The 14,403-nt window shown below is 31.9% G+C and overlaps 1 protein-coding gene across 3 annotated transcripts in view; it reads left to right on the top strand.

Annotated features, from left to right (window-relative positions):
- Positions 1-8,420, top strand: part of UFL1 (UFM1 specific ligase 1) — a 38,152-nt gene extending 29,732 nt beyond the window's left edge. Inside the window, exons 13-21 of one of the 3 annotated variants that reach the window (XM_074310262.1) lie at positions 729-846; positions 4,080-4,246; positions 4,326-4,456; positions 4,666-4,746; positions 5,151-5,236; positions 6,065-6,245; positions 6,491-6,705; positions 7,036-7,079; positions 7,341-8,420. In XM_074310262.1, coding sequence (XP_074166363.1) covers positions 729-846; positions 4,080-4,246; positions 4,326-4,456; positions 4,666-4,746; positions 5,151-5,236; positions 6,065-6,245; positions 6,491-6,705; positions 7,036-7,079; positions 7,341-7,342 — 1,025 coding nt within the window. In that variant the 3' untranslated portion in view covers positions 7,343-8,420. Of the gene's footprint in view, positions 1-728; positions 847-4,079; positions 4,247-4,325; positions 4,457-4,665; positions 4,747-5,150; positions 5,237-6,064; positions 6,246-6,490; positions 6,848-7,035; positions 7,122-7,340 lie in introns of those variants that run through there. The other 2 variants (XM_074310261.1, XM_074310263.1) reach the window with 2 other exon arrangements.
- The last annotated feature ends 5,983 nt before the right edge of the window (positions 8,421-14,403 follow it).

Here is a 14,403-nt window from a genome sequence, read left to right as displayed (position 1 = left end):
GAGTAACTTAAAATAGTAATTCATTCAATAAGATCCAGCTTCATAACATGCATTATATAAGAGAAAAGTAGCAAAACAAACTTTAAAAGATTTTAAAGATTGTATCTAATATCAACATTTTAGTATAATATGAATGGTTTTACACATCAAAATAATTTCAGTCATTTAAAAAGGGCATGCTAGTAGCTATTATGTAATTTTAGTTCTTATTGTAGAATTAAAAGCTTCATTATTATTTGTTTTTAAATTACTGTAATTCTCTGCATTTATTTTTATTTCTAAATAACATGAAAGTCAAAGTAATGTAATGGTAAGTTCCTGATTAGAAACTATAATAACTTTAAGTTAAAGGCCACCTCTCACACATATTGTGAACTATGAGATCTTCTGCCTTCCCCTTCCCCCTCAATAATTCCAAATACATAAGAAATTTCATGCCCCAACAAAATAAATTTTCATTTACTACTATCACATTTGGTTAGACATAAAGCTATAAAAGTGTTATTCCCTTCATTTTGATGAATGTCTTATCACTAAATTGTAGAGGAAAATTTTTAGGAGAGTTAATTATTCAAATGATTTTTAATATTTATTCCTTTTCATTAGTGACTAGTAAATTTTGTTGACATAAGATTTTGTAATGCTGTCTTTGTTCTGGGCAGATAAAATGAATTATGTTTTGCTGAGTTATATTGTTAGTTTTTTAAAACTGTTAATGTTTGTCATAGGTAGGAGAAAGCTTGAAATTTCTTTCATGTCACTGGAGGAAATTGAAGATGTTTTAAAGAAGTACATACAGGATGGCCCTGAAGAATTTGTCACAGAACTTGCTGAACATTTAATAAGGCAAGCATAGAAATATACTTTAGTTTCTTAATTTTTAGCCATCAAAAATAACATTTCGATTTGCTCATAGAAATTCACTGATTATTATTAACATTAGGAAAAAAGAATTTGGAAATTAAGAGCTCAGAATTTAAAATCAGTTTTTCAAGTTTTGCTTTCCTACTGATTCACTGGGTTTCTTTTTTCTTACATTCCAATCCTTCAGTGGATCACAGAATTTTAGGTCACTTTAGGCTAAACTCATACCCAAAAAAAGAAATTACCACACAGGCAATAAGCTGACATTCAATTTCAGCTTAAAGACTTATAATGAGACTTTCCAAAAACAGACCGTTCTGCTTTTGGATGGCTGTAATTATTTAGAGCTATTTAGAGCCCCTCATTCTCATAAGAAAATGTATCTGGTTAGTAGAGTAGGGTTTAGTGACCTATGGAGCCATCTGCCAAATCTGAAAAGCATTATCTCATTTGAGGACCAGGAAAGCCCATGTTCATGGCCTGAGAAGTTTCATGTTAATTGTATGGCTTAGGGAAAGTTTCTTTTTAGGTAAAGAACGAACTTGTAGCTAGTGATTCTTTCATAATTGCTTCTTTCAAACAACTTTTTTTTTTCTTTTTTATCTGAGTCATTTTCACTTGTGTTCAGGATCTTATTCATGAGTTTCCTATGGGCTGACTTTGTCTATAGAATTTTAATCAGAAAGATATCTCCTCTTTCCTTGAATCCTTGAAATCTGTTCTCTCCAAATTTAGGGTACGTGTCATACAATTGCCAGTTTTCTTCTCTGTCAGACCCTAGAAGAAATGATTTCCTCCAAGGTTTCCTTCATTTCCACCCCACCAACCAGCAGATAGTTTCTCCCTCTAAGAATCAATATCCAGGAGAAAATTTGCCCTTTTTTTCTTTCCTCTGTTTTTCAGAGGACACACTTATTAAAATAAGTCAGGATTTTTTTGTTTGTTTTGTTTCTGACACAGAACTTTAGTAGCTATCAAAATGATTAAAGTTATCCATCCCTAATATGTCATTTCTCATTGCCAAATATGGTAGCACTTAATTTGTTTCCTGAAATCTTCATCTCTTCTTTTTGTCCAAGTGGTCTGTACTATGCCTTAATGAAAAAAAATCACTTCTGCTTTCCTCCCTTTTGATGCTTTCCTATGGTTCCAGTGCTACTCTCTCTACTCTAAACATAATTTTAAAGAAATGATTAGGAATATCTATTCAGTGTTCTATTTAAAGCTCTCGTCCTAGTAAATCTAAATACTACCTGTGAAATCCAATTTGCTTTCTTGCATTCAGATCTCTAGTTATATTTGTTTATATATAAACATTTGATCTAAAAAAAAAACTATAGGTTTTTTTTTTTCCCCCTTAGCTTTGTTTTTTACTAGCTCCTAACTTGGATTTTGCTTCTTATGAATTTCTGGGCATCTCACCTATTATTATTTTTCCTTCATTCTGGTAACTGTAATATTTAACCTGATGGATATAGGTAGTTTTCTTCCTTTATTCTTTTAAGTTGAATGTTTTGGGGTTTGTTTTTTTTGGGGGGGTGGTTTGGTTTGGTTTTACACTTGATTTACACAATAGCAGGCAAACGTAATTTCTGGCCAAGTAATTATCAGTCTTATATTTTAAACTATAGTTCAGAAATCCAACTCCCTTTCCCTAAGATCATCATGTTGTTTTTTTGTTCACTACTTCAAATCTATTTTTCTGAATAATATGCATTTAATGGGCCACAACCACCTGTGACTTTATGATCTTCAGTTTTCTAGCCCAAGACTTCTTGGTTTTCTAGGTTCCTTCTTGCAGTGTTACTTATTATGCCCACAGAAATTACCAAAGGTGGGCAATGATTAACCTTTAGGTAACTCTTAGAATTTCTCAGTTATGTCTTGGATACATGCCCCACAAAGACAACATATATATTTTTTGCTATCAGATTGAAAATTTTTGCCCTAGTACTTCTGACTTGGGAGTCAACCATTGCTCTTTTTTTCCCTCTTACTGTTAATTAATTACTGATTTTTCACCTAAAAGTATTTGTGAATCTAACTTTGTCATTCCTTGGAGAAATACCTTTTTATGCCTGAGATTCAGCTCCTCCTCAGATTTATTTGAAGAAGGGAAGAACCTCACATAAAGAAAAAAATTTTAAGATCCAAGTGGATGATAACTTCTGTTCTCAGTCTTTTGTGTGACATTTTTTTTCTCTCCAACTTCCTAACATAAAGCACATTTCTCTCTCCTGCTTATTTAGATCTTTTTTCTACATTATTTCTTTGAATTTTGAAGTCTCTTTTCTAATCTTTTTTTTTTTTTTTTTTTTTTAATGGCTGATGGTTATGTGGAAGATAGAAAGGCATTCCTAAAAACCCTTTTATATACTCTAGAAGAGAGATAAGCCTACATTTTGAATTTAGATTGCAGGCACATAGATGTGATAATATTCCTGCTTTCATTGTGGTTGATGTACTCAAATCTATCTTTTCTCACTTATTCTGGGTTTTTATAGCTTTCCTCCTAACTTCCTTTTTTACCTCTTAAGAACTTGTCATTCATATTCACTTCTTTTCCCAGCACTCATTAATCTCATTATTTTGTCTTGTGTTTACTTAACTTTTCTAATTTAGCCTTCTCTACCATCTCTTTAGGACAGTTAGGTGACATAGTAGATAGAGCTCTAGGCCTAGAATTAGATAGGCCTGAATTAAAATCTGTCATATTGCACTTAATGACTATGATCCTAGGCAAGTCTAACCTATTCACCTCAGTTTCCTCATCTGTAAAATGAACTGGAGAAGGAAATGGCAAACTACTCTATTGTTGAGCCAAGAAAATTCCAAAATGGGTCATGAGATGACCACTGAAATGACTGAACAGCAACCATTTCCTATGTCCTTTCTCTTCAAGCCTGTTCTTCTTTCAGCTTGAATCATCCTTTAGATTGAACTCCCTTCCTTGTTTAACTTGTTCTTTATTTACTTATGTAGAGTACTCCTTTCAGCAATTTATATAACACATCCACACCTGCCTTTTTGTCTTCTGTAAAGCTTATCCATATACTATAAATTTGCCACCTCTAGAGATCCACTTTTGCTTTTTCTTGAAATTATGTGCATATCATATGTGAAGTACTCATGCTAAACTATTTTTCAAAATAACCTATTGGTAAATTCAACTACATTTAATTGTGCTAAGTAAATATATATATATTTTTATTCAGATACCTCAATAGAAGTTATCTGGAAGTGGTACGTTCAGTGTTTATGTCTTCAACTTCTTCTGCATCTGGAGCTAGTAGGAAACGTACCATTAAAGATTTACAAGATGAGGTGTCAAATCTATACAACAATATTAGATTATTTGAAAAAGGAACAAAGTTCTTTACAGGTATGTTTAATATTGTCTTTAATTTAATTCTCATTATTTCTTTTGGAAGCTATGTTAAAATAAATATCATGTTTTACAGATGATGCGCAAACCAATCTTGCCAAGCACTTGCTGAAGACTGTTTGTACAGATATCACTAATCTCATTTTCAACTTCTTAGCTGCTGATTTAATGATGGCAGTAGAAGATCCAACTACTATAACAAGTGAGGTATATTAATCTTTTTGCTATTCCAGAAGAAACATAGTATATAGGAAATTATTTAAGGATAATTAATATATGCCATTTATATTAACCAAAGATTACCATCATGCTTCTTCCTTCTATTAGATTAATAATAATAACTATCACTTTGGAGATACATATTGTTTTATTCCATTATTAAAGCATTTCCTAATATTCTATTGATTTCCTTCTAGATCAGAAAAAAGATATTAGGCAAACTATCAGAAGAGACTAAAGGTCCTCTCACAAAGCTCCATAACTCTCTGAATGAAAAAGTAAGTTAAGTTTGAAGTTATTAGTATTCTAGGCCTAGAATTCTTTGTTGACATTAAATTAGTATGATGGTGTGTTATAAATGTTAATATTATTACCAGTGAAATTCTACCTAACTACAAACTAAGCTACTTTAATATGTTAAAATTATTTTTAACATTTATAAACTTAAAAGAGACAAAAAAGTAGATAAAAGTGATGTTTTAAATGTAAAGTTTAGGCAAAGTAGTTGATTTAACTAAAAATTAAAAGCAGTCAAGTTTTTTTTTTTTTTTTTAAGAATAATTAAAGTTATGCTTTCCAGCATCTTTGTTTTTTGTTTTTTTTTTCTTGAATCCTTGCCTTTATGTGTTTCTCTAATAATGTATTTATAGGATAATATGTGGTATTGCATGTCTTTTTTTAGAGCTTAGAAGACTTTCTTTCTTTCCTGGATTCTGCAGCAGATGCTTGTGATATTATGGTAAAAAAGGGAGACAAGAAAAAAGAAAGGTATTACCCAATTCATTCATCTATTGTTAATATTTCTCTAACTGCCTTTTACGACAGAATGACTTAACCTAAGAGAGAGCTTGATTTGCCCTTAATTAACTTGATTGTATGACCTTTAAAGTCTCTGACACTCATATACTTTTCACTCACTCCATTAAATGTAATAATATATAGTTAACTACAGTTTTCTTTATCTACATCTTTACTCATGTGATATTTCCCCCCCTTTGTGAAATATTATAAGGATTAGTTCAGGCAGTTAAGGGACTAAAAATTAAAGCCAGAGAAAATACACATTTTAATTGAGGAATAATAAATATAAATACCTGTAAATAATCAAAAGAACATGGAAACAATAATTGATCAATTTGTACAGGATTCATTTTTAGATATCCTTGGGATAAACAATTTTGAGAAAACTCTTTATGTTAGTCTTTGGATCTGAGTTTCTAGTGGACATAACCTAGGTTCTTGGTTAACAGTCTGTAAGCAATCAGGAGAAATCATCCAGCTTTCCAGCCACTCAGGACTAGGTTCAAACAATGCAATAAAATTTTCTCAAAGGACAGAATTGAATAAAAATGGGACTGAGTTAGCTCCAGAATTGAGTCTTAAAATGTAATCAGTGGGATTTCACTCAGTTTCCACAATTAACAACTTGTCTTACTCCCCTCAATAGCTTGTAAGTATCTGAGGCCAAAGTAGAACTTAGGTGCTCCTGATTCAGGTACTATATATACACTGTGCCATATAGCTGCCCTTGAGCTTTAGTTACATATATTAAAATATATAGTATAACTAATATTTTGTTGGTTTTTTTCCCCATAGACAGGTACTATTCCAACACAGACAAGCGCTAATTGAACAACTGAAAGTTACAGAAGACCCAGCTCTTATCCTACATCTTACCTCAGTTCTGTTGTTTCAATTCTCAACTCATTGTATGCTACATGCACCTGGACGATGTGTACCACAAATCATTGCCTTTCTTAGCAATAAAATGCCAGAGGTAGTTATTCATTTTAGTATATTTGTAATTTTATTCCAGTTTTCAGATCTGAGCTAATTGATTGAATGATTCTTATTTTCCCTGTAAGTCAAACACAAATATTATTAATATATCTTTGCCCATTTCAACATTTCTGAGAATGTTTTTAGTGACTATACAGATTGATTTTAAAAAATAGAATTTAGCTGCCTATTTCTATTTCTTTGAGTCACTTTTGTTAACTTTCCTTTTTTCCCCCACTTTAGGATCAACATTCTCTGCTGGTTAAATACCAAGGCCTAGTTGTGAAGCAGCTGGTTAATCAGAATAAGAAAACTGGACAAGGAGATGACCAGTTGGTTAACCAAGTAGACAAAGAACATGAAGATGCTAATAATGCCATCCGAAAGGAACTTCAAGAAATTTCCACATCTATCAAGGATCTTGTCCTCAAATCGAGAAAATCTTCTGTAACAGAGGAGTAATGCTTTTTAATTTAATCTGAAATTTTTCATGTAGAGTTATTTTTTTAAAGAAATGGTTACAAAACACTTCTCAGTTGAGTGTTTTCAATACTGCCTTCGGCAGCCACTTCTTTTTGAGAAGCTCTATGAAATCTCTCCTACCAGCATACTGTATGTTTTTATCACAGTCTTCTGGTTATGAGATGTCCCTGTTTTTGAAATCTGTTATTCAGAGAGAAAGTTTCTTTTTTAACATTATAACTAGGAATTATGATTTGCAAGTTTATCATTGTCTTCAAATTCTGACTGAATAATTTCTTTTCTTTTGTCTTTTGTTCCTTGTAAAGTCATAATGCTAGATTACAAGTGACATTTGCAGTTTCCAGTCATTGTAAGTAATATATGCAAACATAAAATGTGTTCTTTTTAATGATAGGTTTGTTTTGTTTTGCTCTGTGTGTATTGTTTTTTATTTATTTTTATTTTTTGATGGGGGCAGGATTAAGCTTTTTGGTATCAGTAAAGAGGATTTTCTAGTATTATTATTTCCTTTAGAATAATAGATAATGTTTCAAATCCAAAAGCCAATAACAACTGTGCTAAATTTTTATTGCATTTTTTAGTCCAATGTATTTGTTTCTCATAATTGCAGGATCTTATGTCTCTCCCACGAATGAATACAGGAATAGTAAAGATACCCTTGTACTGTTTCAAAAGTCAAGCTGCTGCCTGCATGTGGAAAGGAAGTAAGAGAGAGAAAAGGGAGGAGAAAAAAGCAGTCAGTATCGGTAGATTCTGGTTATTAGTCTCATTTGTTTGCATTGTGTACTCTTGGTGTCATTTAAACTGTTACTGTAACAAATCAATACAAGTTTAAAAAAAATTGGTGCAGTTTGTAGCCACAAATTTCATTTTAAATACTTAAAAGAAGTGTAAACTTCTTACATTAGAGCTTACTTTGAAGTCTAATTTTTGTGTAAATCATTCAGATTAGCCCCACAATTTGTTGAGTAGCTCTGTCATGGTATAGAATGTGGAGGGATCTATGTTTATATATTCTTTTTCAAGGGAATTTAATCATTTTGACTATTTTAATGGCACTTAATGGCAAAACTAAATCACAAACCATAGATACTTTAGTGTTTTCCAGTCAGTCTGATTTCATCTGTTATACAATATTGTGAAATCAATGACTAGGCTTTTTCTTTTATTCCATCTTAGCCCAATTATTGTTACAGTAAAAAGTAGTTGATAGAAATACTGACAGAGCCTATAGACTTAAAATCTATTAATAACTTGAATAGAAACAATAAGGGATATTTTCGAATGGCTGATAGAAAAATGCCAAGTCCTTTGTGCTTACATATGTTATAGATTGATTTATATTTTGGTTTACTCAGGCTCAAAAATATTTTTTAAATTGTATAGTGGTCATGAAAAATAATCTTGCCAGGTAAGCATATAATTGCATCTGTGAGTAACAAATGATGTGTTTATTGTCACTGACAAAGTAAAACAGAAGAAGCAAAAGGTATCAATAATATTTTTACTGCCTAAACTTTGTTCATGTTCAAACTGTAGTCTCAACTTGCATCAGAATAGTTCTGATTTTCCCCCAAATAAATAAAAATGTCATTTTTATTACATTGATCTAGTTTTTGTAAGTAAAATCTGACATTATGTATGCAAATATAAAATAATTATTTTAATAAAATTGAAAAGATTAAGTGTGTAATTTGTCTACTGCTGTGAACTAGGAATTTATGGCCTTTCAGTTTTTAAACTTCTATTTGGTTCTGCTTATTTTGCTTTGCAGTGCTTGAATAATTTTACTTAAGCACTGAGTCAAAATGATTATGAGTTTAGTAGTTATAAATAACACATTAGAGTTTTTAAATTATATCCTCATTCTGAAAATGATTAAATTGTTTTTAAAAAATTTAACAAGAAACTAACACTTTGTCAATGGCAGCAATTTTATAAACACTTTTACAAGTCATAATAATCTTTTCAGCTTAGCAGAGCACATCCAGATAAATAAGACCCAAAATATGCTCCAAATAGTTGTGAAGATTTACTGCTACCTTTTAATGTCATTTTTACAGAAAAAAGTCCATAAAATGTCTATTGCACTTTTTCCATTTAATTTTGACCCACTTGATTTTTAAAAAATTTAATTTGATTTTAAAACTAATTTTAGTTTATTAATACTCAGTTCTAGCTTAAACATCTTTGAAAACACTTTTAACAAGTAATTTCAGAGAAGCAAAAAAAATTATTCAAATAAAGAAATGTAGACTTCATCTTCTTGTAAATTTGAATCAGTTCGTTATAGAATTAGGAAATGATTTTCAAATAACTTGCAAAGATTTTCCCCCATTTGTGCAAAACCTTTTAAATTTTACATGAGTATCTTTATTCTTTGTTTAATTATGAATTTTTATTCTATCCAGAGATCTCATAATAATTTTTTTTCATGGTTTATACTAAGTGTCAGATCTCAAACTGTACTACACAATATTAGTATATTAAACAATCAGGTACATAATATACAAACTTTTTTGGATAAGGACTCATTATTTGATTAAAAAAACTATTGAGAAAATTATACAATAATTTGAAACCAATCAGATCATTATTTTTAGTTTTAGTTAATTGTTTCACTTTGTTACAAGAGCCTTTTTATGATGGAGCAGTCTATACATGTTTTTAATGTAAAAACAAAACCCATCAGTAAAACTTAGGAAAAAAAGAACAAATACAGAATTTCCCAGAAATAATTACTACTGAAACATTTAACTAAAACTAAAACTACTAAAATTGGGGTTTTTGCATAAACTGATTATTATTATTTAGATAATTCACATTGAATCTATCAATTCCTCTGAAATATAGATTAATCACGGCACTGGTCTTAGTGGGACAGCCTGGACTAGACAAGTCAAACTACCATCTAATTTTGCCATTATCTTTTCCATTTGCCCTTACTAAACAATCCATAATCCTGAGCACAGGAGCCTCGGGGATTAAACTATCCCAAGTCATCGTTACAGAGAAGCAATCTACTTTCTTCATTCCCAGCAACAACTACTGATGAACTTCTGCTAACAGGTATATGAGCATAAAGCCTTGGGAATGGCAGCCACCCTCCAGGCCCCTGATCCTGTTTCAAGTATAGTGAGGGAGGCGAATCAACTTAGCTAAAGCAGTTGGACATACCAAGGAAGAAGCCAGACATGTGGAACCACTACTATAATCTTGTAGACCCTGATTTAGAGATTCTGGTGCTTGTAATCATCCGTGTAGGCAGCATCTGTGTACCCAAATACCCTCTTTACTCTTTCCATTCCTGTGGAGACCCTGGCTCTGGGTTATGGGAATTTGCCCTGAATGCAAAAGATAGCTAAATGAAAACTCAGTCCCTCAGAAATTAGAGCCTGTCAAGGGCCTCATCCTTTATAGTACCAGCTTTGGAATTACAAAGCTCCGAATTCCTCAAAAGCTGAGGAACAAAGGAAGTAAGAAAGGAGATCATCTATATGGGGGGCTGTGCAGCAGTTTGCTAAGCTTGAAAAAACACAACATCCAGTTAGGGCACCCAAAAGTCATTTGAAATAAAGATCTAGGTTGGAAAACCATGAGTTGTCCAGCATGGAAGGAGCTGAGAAGATTTTTGAGATTCATAATCCAAGGAAATTACATAAGAATAAAGTAAACAATAGGGGAAAAGAAGAAAAAAAAAAGACTGAAGCTATCAAAGCTTGCAGGAAGAAGTAAAAGACTGAATATAAACATAAATCAACGGGGAAAACTAATAATAAAGAAAATATGACCTAGTAATTGAGTTCAGGCATCTAGGAATAAGTACTACAAAAACAAACTCTTAATGAGATAGGATCCTGTGGAATTTGAAGTGAAAATAATACTACAACAAGCTGTTCCTTAGTGCTTCAAAAGAGAAGTAACAATTATGAGTGAAATTTATGGCCTGTATAGCAAAAAAATATAGGCAGAATAAAAATAATGAAATCTACAGTGGCAAACCTCACCACAGAAATGTGAGAGACCAATAGTTTAAAAATGCAAATACACAAGTCAAGGACAATCTAGAAGAGGAGCCAAAAAATCAGTAACATTAAAAGCATGTGTCCTCACAACACAAGCCAAAATGCTAACCCTAAAGACAAGATGAATAAAAACAATCTTAAGGGTCCCTGAAGAATAGGACAAGAACAAAACTTTTAATGTCAGAATGCAGAAATGAATGGAAGAGAACTGCCCCCAACTTCGCAACATAGAAAGTGAAATATCAAAAGAATTCAGTTTGCTTTAAGGGGAGAAAAAAGGGCTTCAAAGCTCCAAGGCACATGGTTAAATTTGACTGTTCAGTTCAAAATCAAGTTCTCCAATACTCAGAAGACCTTGGAATACAAAGGAAAGGAGATTTGAACTAATAAAAGACTATTCTATAATCACTAGAAAATAAGAGGGATGGATAATGTGTTTTAAGAGCAATGGAACTCAAGATGCCACCCAAGACAACAGCCTGCAAATGTGAGCTTAACCATATAGGGGGAAAGATGGATGTTCAACAATAAAGCAGCATTTTTTTTTTTACACAAGAAAACCAGAAAAGAAAAGACTATTTAGAAATACAGGAGTGAATAATGACAACAGCCAAGGACAGCAGCAACCACAAAGTGACAGAAAAATCGCTGTGCTTTTCTCAATATACACAAGGAGATGGGTGAAAGCAATGTCAATTGGAGGTAACAGCAAAGACAATATAGACAAGACTTGATAATACCTTGTCTACAAGTGAATCATTTACAACATGAGAGTGTATGTGAAAGGAGAAAAGGGAGAGGAGTAGTTGAAGGGAAGGAGAGGAAGGGAAAAATAAACTGAAAGGCAAAAAGGGGGAGACTTAATCTAAATAATATCAATAGAGGAAAAATAATTGCCAGGATATTAGGAGATAACTTGACCACAGCAATGTGGCAGAAATTAGACTTAAACCAACATTTTACAGGAGGCTCCACAATACAATTCTAAATGGACATGTGATGTTAATAAAGATCATTCTATACAAAAACTAGAACAGAAAGAGCTCACAGCTGGGTAGGAGATACAGTCTTAAACAAGAACAGGAAATTACAAATATAATTTTGTTTACTTTTTTATGACAAAATTATTGCATGTTAGATAAGAAGGAAAGCAGTTCAAATAGGAAATAATGACTTGGCATCTAAAATATATAGTGTAAGTCCATAATTACACAATAGATAAATGATCAAAATAGAAAAAAAAAAAAAAAAAAACAGAACTGTTCTTAGAAGAATAACAAAGTATTCATAACCACAAAAAAAAAAGAATGTTCTAAAACATTAATAAGATAAGTGTACATCAGAACAATTCTCTGAGTTTTTACTTCACACCCTGTAAATCAGCACAACATGGAAAAAAAAATGGCAACAGACTCTGAAGGATTGTGGAATGACAGGCATAGAAATAAATATATTATTGTTAAGAGCTATGAAATGATAAAGTCTTTTTGGAAAGCAGTTGGGAATGATGGAAATAAAGTGACTAAAGTGACCATATCTTTTGAACCAGACTCCATTACTGATTTATATCCACAAAAATACACTTAAGTATTTATAGCAACATTTTTTGTGATAATTAAAAATTGTATCTAAAATAGATTTTAATAATTAGAGAATGACTAAACAGATTTCAGAATATAACTTAATGGAATATTACTGTACTGTTAAAAATGATGTGTGGGATGAATACAGAGAAAATAGAAAGATCTATACAATTATAATGCACAGCAAAGTAGAACCAAGAAAACAGTATACAGAGTAACTGCAACAGCGTAAAGGGGAAAGAACAAAAACCAAAAATAAATGTGTGTAGCAAAATTAGACTGATCAGTACTTGAATGAAGAAATATGAGAAAACACCCTCCAACTACACTTTTTTGGAGGTGGCAGATCCACAAGTTTCAGATATTTGCATGTTTTCAGATTTTTTTAATGTATTGATCAGTTATACTGATTTTTTTTTCCTCTTTAAAAAATTCTATTTGTCATCAATGGTTCTTTGCCAAGGGTTGGATAGGGATTACCTGGGATAACTATGATGGTGAAACAAACAAAATATCAAGAAAAATTTGCTTTTTTAAATGACTTAAATGTAATTAGGCGTACTTTAGCATTTTGTTTTACCTTTTACCACTTTGTTATAGTCACAATTGCAAATTTATATTGTTTTACCAATTTTTAAAAGCTGCTTTTCCAGAAACTGCTTATTTATATGTTTCCACTCTAACTCAGAATAACACGGTAGAGAATACAGTGAACTTGGAGCCAGGAAGAACTCCACACAAATCTCACCTCAGGCAATTTATTAGCTCTGTGATCTGAGCAAGTTACTTAATGCCTCTGGGTCTCAGTCTCCTAAACTGTAAAATGTTGGTTTGGGACTTGTGTTTAGGTCTCTTTGTAGTTTAGCTCCTCTGCCAGAGACCTTACATTGAATTTCCTTGATAATTTTCCTTCTGTAAAACCACTGCTTTACTGAACTGTCCTTATTGAAATTTATACAAAGTAGACTAGAAATATCGGTAGCAATTGATTCAAGTTTAAATAATGTGAAATTCTACTTAGTGTGAATTACAAATATCAGGTCATATTTAATGAGTTTTAAAATTTAATTAATGTGACGTTAACTAGTCAAGGGTTTTAATTTTAAACTGTTGTGAACTTGCCTACTGTCATGTGTGAATATGAGATCTGCAAATAGCTACGAGGAATAGTGTTAGGATGATAGAAATGGAGAGCCTTTTCCTGTATGAATTGAAGAGTGCCATAAAAAAATTGTCATCAGAACAGCCATTAAGACAAAAACTTCACATTGTTTAATGCCCTTAATGAGAACTAGGTTGGCTTGGAGGAGAGAGAGCTAGATGGCATAGTGGATAGAATGTCAATCCTGAAGTCAGGAAGTCTCATCTTTCTAAAAACAAATCTGAGCTCAGACACTTAGCTATGTGATGCTGAGCAAGACACCAAACCATGTTACCTCAGTTTGCTCATCTATAAAATGAGCTGGAGAAGGAATGGCAAACTAGTATCTTTGTCAAGAAAACCCCCAAAGGTGTCAAGAGTTGAACATGATTTGAAAGGCAACAAGAATCTTGGAGGACAGGGGAGAGTTTAGGAAGTAGGGATTGGAAAATGAGTTCTACTTTTATATATGCTGAGTTTTGAGATGCCAGTAAGAAATCTTTTGCTTGACAGTCCTGGGGTTTAAATTTGACACTGAAGCATTCATTGATCGTTCCGTTCATGGAAGGAAATCTGCTAAGTTATGCAATTAGGTGATTTATATTTACATGTTTTCCTAACATAAATGAACATATAATGGAAATAATGGAACAAAACATTGCCAATTAATCTTCTCCTTAGAGCAAACTCAAAATATTCCTTAATTGCTGTTTAACTGCCTTTCAATTGTTCTGAAATGTGATAACATACTTGATGCCAAATAAAATCAAAATGTTTTCAACTTTGTTTGAAACTGGACGCCTAATATTGTGAAATCTATTAATTTACTAATACCCAAAAATTTCACTTAGGTCAAAAATAAGATCTAGAAAGGGACCCAAAAAGGATTTTAGAAATCATATAGTCCATTTTCTTCATTTTACA

This window comes from Sminthopsis crassicaudata, chromosome 4 (genome assembly GCF_048593235.1).
Source record: "Sminthopsis crassicaudata isolate SCR6 chromosome 4, ASM4859323v1, whole genome shotgun sequence".
Taxonomy (NCBI): domain Eukaryota; kingdom Metazoa; phylum Chordata; class Mammalia; order Dasyuromorphia; family Dasyuridae; genus Sminthopsis; species Sminthopsis crassicaudata.
This window is presented reverse-complemented; position numbering and strand designations above follow the sequence as displayed.